This window comes from Lithobates pipiens, unplaced genomic scaffold, assembly GCF_037356315.1.
Source record: "Lithobates pipiens isolate NorthernLeopardFrog02 unplaced genomic scaffold, aLitPip1_a1.2 Scaffold_28, whole genome shotgun sequence".
Taxonomy (NCBI): Eukaryota; Metazoa; Chordata; class Amphibia; order Anura; family Ranidae; genus Lithobates; species Lithobates pipiens.
Window position 1 is genome coordinate 24,168,112 of NW_027507789.1, and position 9,453 is coordinate 24,177,564.

The window sequence follows — 9,453 nt, forward strand, 5'->3', positions numbered from 1 at the left end:
TCTAGCAAAAAAATAAAAACTTTTTTAGATTTGTTGTTTACAAGTTAAAACTAAGGCTTGGTCCTTAAGCAAAAAATGATGACAATGCCCCGCCCCGCCCCCAGAGGCCGCTGTACCCGCGTCTATGTGCACTTCCAGGCTCTCTGGGCATTTCTTGGCTTTCTTGGGCTGAGGAGCCCTGGCGGGGTCACGTGACGCTGCGCTCTTGGTAGGAGGAGCTCTGGAGGAGGGGGCGGCTCCGCTGCCCTTGGCTCCACGTGAGTCGGGTGGGCGGGCCGAGGGCCCTCGCGGAGCTGGGGCGGCACGTGACGGCGGGGCAGCCAATCGCCGGAGAGAGGGAGCTCCTCCACTTCCTGGTCGCTGTCGCTGCTGCTGAAGATCGTCTGCGCTGCGACGGGGCGCCGGGCTGCTGCGGTGGAGGAGGAGGCGGCGGCCAGGAAGGGCAGGCGGGGCAGGTCATCGCTGTCGCTGGATTCGGGCGAGGAGCTCATACTTGCTTCGCTTCAAACTTGGCGCCGGAAACGAGGCGGGCGGAAGCGGAAGTGACGTCAGGAAGTGAGGGCAAGATGTCGCTGCTGTGCGCTGTGTCCAGGCGGCTCGGTGAGTGACCTCCGTTTGTGTGTGTGTGAGAGAGAGAGAGAGAGAGAGAGAGAAACCTGACGGGCTGTGTCTCCATGACAACCAGAGGAGCTGACAATGACAGCTTATTAAAGAGAACAGCTCGCCTCCTATCAATGTTATGTGGAGGTGTGACATCCAGTCTTCCTGGGCTGTCATAGAACAGGGGGCGCTTAAACCTGGGGCCCTCCAGCTGTTACAGAAACTACAACTCCCATGAGGCATTGCGAGCCGCTGATAGTTAAAAGCATAACTGCCAAAGACAGAGGCATGCTGGGAACTTGTAGTTCTGCAACGGCTGGAGGGCCCCCAGGGTTGAGTAGCTGTATATTAGAAGGCGAGGAGAGCTCTCTGCCTGGAATATGGAGGAAGTGACCCCGACCGACACTCACCGGAGAGCCACACACGGGGTGAGGAAGAGAGGTGCACCCCCCTCCCCCTCTTTATAGAAAAGTCCCTGTCACCTGAACAACCAGAATCATGCTGGATTCGGGGGGCTTCCATGTAACCAGAGGGGGAGCGAACGCTGCACGCTTCACTTAGGGGGGAGGCCGATATTCACTTTTTTTTTTTTTTTAAAAGTATTGATCACAAACTTACCAATTATTGCTCCAAGGGGGGTCACACAACGGGGTGAGGCCTGCAGCTACACCCCCCGCTACCGTTCTTTAGAGCGGACGGTCGGCTTTATTGTAACAACAACCGACACGGCTCAGCTGCTGCTATTGTAAGCAGCAGGAGGTAAGGCCTGCACTGCACCCCACCCGCCTCTCCCGTCCCACCCTACCCTACCCCATCCACCTCTGCCGTGCTACCCTACCTGCCTCTCCTGTTCCACCAGAGGACCCCAGCCGGCTGGCCGAAGACCCGAACAAATCCGGATCAGCTTTGCTCGGGTCTAGTAACCCGGAAGTAACAGCGTCGTGACGTGACTTCACTTCCGGATTACTGGCATCCTAAAGGTGGTAGTTTAAAAAAAATAAAATACAAAGTATTCAAAAACGCAGATCTTGGCGTTCTTCTTGAATACTTTCAAGTACAGAATACAGGTTTTGGGATCTTTTAAACCCCCCCGATCCCTCTATATAAAGAGTACCTGTCACCGCCTATTACTGTCACAAAGCTGTTTGCATTCCTTGTGATGGCAATAAAAAAAAAAAAACATTAATTTAAAAGGACTGTGTAAAAATAAAAAACTGTAAAGCGGGAGTCCGCCGGGACTCCGCGTTTTTTTTTTTTTTTTAAAGCCAGCAGCTACAAATACAGCAGCTGCTGACTTTTAAAATAGTGACACTTACCTGTCCAGCGCGCCCGCGATGTCGGCACCCGAAGCCGATCTCTAGATCGTCTGTCGGGTGCTGCCGCCGCCATCTTGGGTATGGGAATCAGGAAATGGAGCCTTTCGGCTTCATTTCCCGGTTCCCTCCTGTGCATGCGCGAGCCGCGCTGCGCAATAAGGATGGTCCCCGCTGCCTCTGGGATCTGTGTGTTTTCCAGCAGGCAGCGGGGCACTTGCAGAAAGGGGCGTAATCTACGCCCCTTTCCGCAGAGAGCTATCCCGAAAGTGGGTGCAGAATACCTGTACTGTACAGGTATCTGCACCCCCCTCCCCCTGAAAGGTGCCAATTGTGGCGCCGGAGGGGGGGAGGGTTCCGATGAGCGGAGGTCCACTTTAGGGTGGACCTCCGCTTTAAATCTGCAGAATATTGGCCTGAAAAACTATATCGGTCACAGAGGAGGTCCTATGTGCTCCTTGCATATGTCCCTGAACACAGGTGTGGGGTGGGGGGGCATGTTTATTTATCTTTATATCTATCATCTTTCAGAGATAGATGGGCTTTAACCACTTGAGCCCCGGAAGGTTTTACCTCCTTCATGACCAGGCCATTTTTTTTTTGTTCAGCACTGTTATTTTAACCACATGCCGACATGTACCCATACTGTGCAATGCCCTGCCAACACTCTGGCAATGCCCTGCCAACACTCTGCCAAGACATTGCCTGCAAGAGAACTGAGAAGAAACGTCCCCTGAGTCTGATGTTTGTACACCGCAATACACATATTTGAATAAGAACGTGCGCAACCTCTGAAGCGAACCATATCTCATGGTACAAAAAGAGCAATCTACCACTTTCTACTGTATACAGCAGCCATTTTCAACTGGGGTTCCTCCAAAGGTTCTTAGGAGTTCCTCCAGCTGTTGATGATTGACCTCCCATCTGATAGTGACCTCTGGGTCCAATGCCACTTGGCAGAGCCAGTGGGCATGACACCAATGGTCCTTTCAGCTGGCAGGAAGCACGGCTTTCTTTCCACTGGCCACCAATGTGAGGGGCATTTTTAATGACCCCCCACCTCAAAAGTATATCAAGAACTCCTCTGGGTTAAAAGGGTTGAGAATGGCTGGTATACATTAATACGCAAATAAGGTGAAAAATGATACATCGGTCATTACAGTTTGCAGCCTTACTTGTAAACATCTGCATTCCTTTGCATCATCTTGATGAATGCAAAGCATTCCCTGATTGCATGAGGTGGAGACTGTGATGTCACTGCTTTGCCTCATCCAATCAGAGAATGCTTTGCATTCTTTGCAAAAAAAAGGACACAAATTTCATTTGGGTACAGTGTTGCATGACTGAGTAATTGTCATTCAAAGTGTGAGAGCACCGAAAGCTGAAAATCGGTCTGGTTAGGAAGGGTTGGCCCAGTGGTCAAGTGGTTAACTGGCAATTTTTGGGGTGTGAAACGCTCTACCCAAATGAAACGTACAGCGTATGATTTATTTCACACAAATAGAGCTTTCTTTTGGTGGTATTTGGTCACCTCTGGATTTTTTTTATTGTATTATTGAAAAAAAAAAACAACTACATTTTCTACTTTCTGTTAGGCTCCTTTCAGACGGAGCGGATCCGTCCAAGCAGAATTCGCCTGCTTAGTGGGGGAATCTCTGCGCTGATCTCCGCAGAGCTGGCCGATGACAGGTCTGTGTCCGCTTTGCAGAACGGACCAGGACAAAGCCAGGCTCTCCTCCTAGGGACCGTCAGATGGAAAACTGACTGCATGTCCGTTTCCATCCGGTTGTCATCCGATCTCATGGATGGAACCTATCGCCATACGTCTATTTTTAGAGGATTTTATCGGATCGGATGCTTGATGGGTGTCAGCGGACATCCCCCGCCCCATAGAGATCAATGGGTCGTACCGATCGGGTCTGCCTGGAAACCAACAGGTGGACCTGATCGGTCTACTGGTGTTGAAAGGAGCCTTAGAAAACATATCCAATAATAAAATCTAATTTCTTCATACATTTAGGAAAAAGTGTACTCTGTTACATGTCTTTGGTAAAAAAATAAAAATAAATCCCACTAAGTGTATATCGATTGGTTTGTGTGAAAATTTATAGCCATATAGCTTCTACAAAGAGTGATCTATATACTGGAATTTACGTAGCTATAGACACTATACTGGTAAAGGCGATGATCAGCGACTTATAATGTGACTGTGATAGGGTGGTGGGTAATCTGGTGCTAACAGACACTGGCTGGAAGGGTCACTAACTAACACTGACATCACTAGTAACATTAATGCAGTGTTAATACTGTACACTGACACTGTACTAATGACAGTGGCTGGGAAGGGGTTAACATCTAGGGGCAATAAAAGGCTTAAATGAGTGTAATGTGTGCTGCTCTTTTTTTTTTCTCCCTGCTTGACAGGGAAAAGAGACAGATTGCTGATCACAGGGCTCTGGGTTGTGATTGGTCACTAGCCGATCAGCAGGTCTCAGCCATGAATCATTGGCTGGGACCTCCTGACAAAACCTGGAAGTCCCTGCTGGCGTATATGTATGTGATCCGGCAGTTCCGGGCCACTTGCCTGCAATAGAACTACTTTGGGCGGGCGGCAAGCAGTTGATACACTTTTGCTTCAAATGTATGCTTTGTTTTTCTTTAGTTTCTCCATCACCGGCGACATTGATCCTGATCAGAGAGGCGTCAAAGAAAGCAGGATCCAGTACAAAGAACCTGGGAGGAAAGAGTCCTGGGAGGAGATATGGAGTGAAGACTCTAGATGGTGAGTCTGTTATCTGAAAAAAAGAAACAGAACCAGTGCAGTGTACAATAGATCGGGCTGGGGTCACGCTGTTGCGAATTGGATGAGGGTTTCCTCCCACCCAATTTGCATAGCAGGAGATTGTGACCGGCTCTCTATGGAGCCGGTTCACAGATCCCAGCAGCGGCTCCGATGCGATTTGTACAGGAGCCCTGTGCGACTTTTGGTTCGATTTAGGTCCAAATTCAGACAAAAATTTGGGCGGAATTCGTACCTGAAACGGTGCGATCTCTAGTGTGAACCCAGCCTCAGTGTATTTAGCCGATTGAAATAACATGGAATTTACACTTTTTTTTTATTTTTTATTAAAGTTTACAAGAACAATATGGGGATTTTTCTTGTAATCCCATATTAATACTTACCTGGGTGGATGCAACATCGGTCCCCCGCCACCTCTTCACTAAGAACCGAGCCACTGAAAACCGCCGATGGCTCGTTTCTCTCACCTCACCGAGTGGAGAGCTACTGACTATCAATCAGCAGCTCTCCTCCTCGCTCACTGCAGCGCTAGGGTGTGGAGCGGCCATCTAAGCGGCTCCCTGAGAGGCTGAGACAGCCATCAGTCCAGGCACCAAACTTCCGAAGTCGAGATGACACGGTGCCTGGACTGATCCTGGTGATGTCAGTGGAGAGCGGACTTCAGCCCCCTCTCTGCTGAAAACTGGTCACAGGAGTGCAAAACGAATTGCACTCCTGTGACCCATAGAAGAAGCCGGGTCAAATAAGCTCAGGCTGGACTTTTCCTTTTTAAAATTTTGCTCAAAACATTTCAGGTGCAGCAAAACAAGTGTGCAAAGTCTTCCAGCCACAGCCTGTGTAGACTAGCCTGTCCACTGCCAGCATACTGCAGAGTAGGGTTACATCAATACCTTTTTGTTTTTTTGTATCGGTGAGTATGACTACTGATACTTTCGGTCAAGTACTCGCCAATACCGAGGACCAGTACTTTGCGGTGCAATTTGCATTAATACAAAAAAAAAAAACATTGGAGCAAGTCGCACTATAAAGAATTGCATGCGATTTGAACAGGAATGGGGTGCGATTCCTGTCCGAATCGCATGCGATTTCCCCCACTGCTCGCATGTGTGTAGAAAATGCCATCTAGTGGGCAGCTTAAATTTTTTTTTTAGAACTCACAGTACATATCTGACCACATGCAAAATAATCGACATAGTTGTCCCAGTCCGCCGCTGGTAGCAAATAAGGGCTTCTGGAGGTGCTCACAGGGCAGGAGGAGAAGTTCCGGGACCCCGTAGGTAATGGGGTGTATAGGTTCTTCTGTGTCTGTAGCTTCATAACAGTATATCTTCAGTCTGGGATCTCAGTCATTGCTGCCTCTGACTCCTAGTCTCGGGAGATTTGAAGTAATATTTGGGGATGTCACTGCTGTGCCGCTTGCTGTTCTCTTTGCTGGAGGTTCTGACATTGAGAAGAAGCCCTCTCTCTACCAAGATGGCCGCCTCCACAGAGACAGTGCAGAACAAAGCATGTTAAAGAGGAGGGCCAGTTTAAAAAAAAAAAAAAAAAGTCAGCAGCTGCAAACACTGCAGCTGCTGACTTAATAAAATCACTTACCTGTCCAGGGCGCCCGCGATGTCGGCCGCCCGAGGCCGAGCCGTCCCTCGGCTCTCGGGTCCCGGCGCCGCCATTCCCTGTAAGGGAAACAGGCAGCGGAGCCTTACGGCTTCACTGCCCGTTTCCTACTGCGCATGCGCGAGTCCCGGAACTACTGCGCATGCGCGAGTCCCGCAGCGCTTTCTGAATGGGACGTGCTGTGTTCAGGAACACACAGTTCCCAGAACACAGCGCGACCCATTACCCAGAAGACGCCGCGACGAAGACAGAAGATCTCCGCGGAAGAGGAAGATTAGGATAAAGTGCCTAGCAACAGGCATTTCTGGCAAGTAAAAAAAAAAAAATTTTCTCATTTTATTTTTTTTAGATTTTTTTTGTCATTTTTAACATTTTTTGGTTTTCAGGGTGGCCCTCCACTTTAAGTCCTTATTGGGATAGATCTGCTGCAGGGAACCAAGAAATACTGGTACCTGGTCACAGCTTCCAGAGAGTTCCTCTCTAAAGTGACACTGTCATCGCCATCGGGTACCTACTGTGAAGAGACATTGTACTTACCTCTCCAGAAACTTGTGTTTCCTACCTTTGCTCTGAATGTTTATTTGGGAGGTTATATTGGGAGTATTTCATTCCTCTGCCTGGTCCTCTCCTTTCTGTCTTTATTTCTCGTGCTGCATCCTTTTGACCCTTGTCTGCTTAAATTTCAGGTAACTTTGTCCACGCTGGAAATATCCTTGCTACTCAGAGGCTCATGCGATGGCACCCAGGGTCTCAGGTAGGTCACCGTTAAAATGACTGACAGTATTATGATTTTTTGCACTTTAACCACTTCCCGCCCTTAGGACGTATGGGTACGCCCTCGAGTTGAAGCGGTTGTACCAAGGCCATGGCTGCAGCTGCATTCATGTATCTTTCTTTTCAGCTGGTGGCGCTGAATAATGTAAAAGTAATTTGAGCGTCTATATCGCTACTGGACTCATGTGGCGGAAGGTGGTCCCACCCCCTCTCTTGCCATAGCGCCTGGAACTGAAGCCGGTGGTTTTGCTGGCTGACCATAGAGATGAAGGAGGAAGGAAAGTTCCCCAGTCGTGTATATGAACTTGTGACGAGGACAAGGATTTTGTCACTTCCGGGTTTAGTTTACCGGCTTGTACAGCATCTGATTAAACTGATCTCGGCTTGATCAGATGCTTTTAAGGGCAGAGAAAAGATCTGGGGTCTAAAGGTCTCAGTAAAAAGTACCGCCGATAGAGGGGCAAGACCAGTCCTGTAGGGTGCTGGGGCATACGGGCAGTCCCAGAGGGCAGAGGAATCGGTGCAGCAGGGGCAGTTACAGAATGATATCCTTTGTCTCTCTCCCTGCAGCAGCTGAAAGATGATTTCTCCCCCTCTCCCATCGGCATTCAGTTGTTGCAGGTAGAGATATGGACACAGGGCATCATTCTGTATTTGCAACCCCCCTTTCCACGCCCCACCACACTGATCCCCTTTCTGATTCCAGTGTGTGTGCTCCCCCCCCCCACCCTCTGCAGGCTTTCCTCTCCCACCAGCTGCTGCAGGTACACATGGGGATGTGTCAATGTGTCAGGATGGAGAGCGGTGGAAGATCCTGGTAAATATGTAATTTACCAGCCCCTTTCTTTTCTGAATATACACGATCGGTACCGATGACTCCTGTGTCCATTCATAACTGAAGCATAGTAAATTGTATTTACTATACTACAGTTTATGACTGAACAGGAGCCTCTGTCATTCACCTTCAGTGTAGTTGAGGCTACAGAAAAAGGAATTGAAGAATCTGTGTTCTCAATTTCTTTCTCTCTGTTAAAGGTGAGATGTCTGGGTCTGTTTAGACCCCTGATAGCTCACCAAAGATCTCAAAATCTGCTGCTCCCCCTCCACAGCCAGGCACTCGAGTGGGTGCAGAGGGGCAGAGCAGAGAGTCGGTCACTGAAGAAGAGAATCGAGCGATCAGCGGTGTTTGATCACTCAGTTCTCGGTTCTAGAGGTGGCGGGAGACGGATGCGACATGGATCGATGCTGCATCTGCCTGAGTATGCATGTGTGTGCTTTGTTTTGTTTTTTAATTCCCAAACTTCTCTTTTAAAATCCAATTTTACTTTTGTATAAATATTTCAGTAACTCTACTGAGATTGCTACAATTTCCTTTTTTTATTTTAATAGGTGGGAATTGGCCGAAACAATACTCTGTACGCACTGGAGGATGGCATTGTACGTTACACCAAAGAAGTCTACATACCAAAACCTCGTAGCACTGACACCAAAAGTGTTATCACTAAGCTGCCTATGGGTGCCGTTCTATACAAAACTTTCATTAATGTCATTCCCAAGCCTAAAGAACATAGCTTTAAATTGGTGGAGATGATGTGAGTGGTAGTCCTAATGTAAATAACCTTTATTTAATTAAACTGCTTTCTAATAAAGATGGAGTCATTTTCTTATTCAAAGGTTAATGCAGTTTGAGACATGGGAAAATAATTCTGATTAACCCCTTCCTGCCCAGCCTATTTGTAATATGACGGCCAAGCGAGAGCCCTGTTATCCTGGGAGAACATCATATGACGTCCTCCCAGGATCGTCCCATGGGAGGCGCTCTGGCACCTGCTGTGTCCACCAGACACAGCCGATAACATTGTACTGGCTCGCTGCCAGTACCATGTGATCACTGTGGCCAATCGGCAGAAGAACACATAACAATTGTACACAGCGGCAGCCAGTCCATAAGGGGCGCTGGTGCCCTGCCCCCCTAATTTCCATGTGGGCAACAGAATCCTAGGTTTCTAGGAGTTGTTTTTTGTTGTTGTTTGTTTTGTTTTTTTGCAAGCACATGATTAAGAGGCTCTAATTGGCTTCAAAAAGGTTGAACCTACCCATTTGTGACATTTGCAAATCAATATTCACTATTGCCTTAGGAGGCGACTCTTCAGACCGGATTAGTCGGGAGAAGAAGCCAGGGAAGCTGCAACTATGGATGGGGGGTGAGTGCGGACCCGGCGGGGGGTTTATTTGCCACCCCTGAACCAAAATTTTTTAAAAAAAATTGCGTGGGGGTCCCCCCCGTATTCCATATTAGACCCTTCAGGTCTGTTATGGATATTAAGGGGAATCCCGCACCAAAAAAAAAAA

At 48.4% G+C, this 9,453-nt stretch overlaps 1 protein-coding gene across 1 annotated transcript; it reads left to right on the forward strand.

The window, feature by feature from the left end:
- Window positions 1–390: 390 nt before the first annotated feature.
- On the forward strand, window positions 391–8,750 carry MRPL27 (mitochondrial ribosomal protein L27). Its single transcript, XM_077458906.1, has 4 exons — window positions 391–600; window positions 4,576–4,695; window positions 7,014–7,081; window positions 8,491–8,750. The coding sequence occupies exons 1-4, from the start codon at window positions 567–569 to the stop codon at window positions 8,695–8,697; spliced, it is 429 nt and encodes a 142-aa protein (XP_077315032.1). The 5' UTR covers window positions 391–566; the 3' UTR covers window positions 8,698–8,750.
- The last annotated feature ends 703 nt before the right edge of the window (window positions 8,751–9,453 follow it).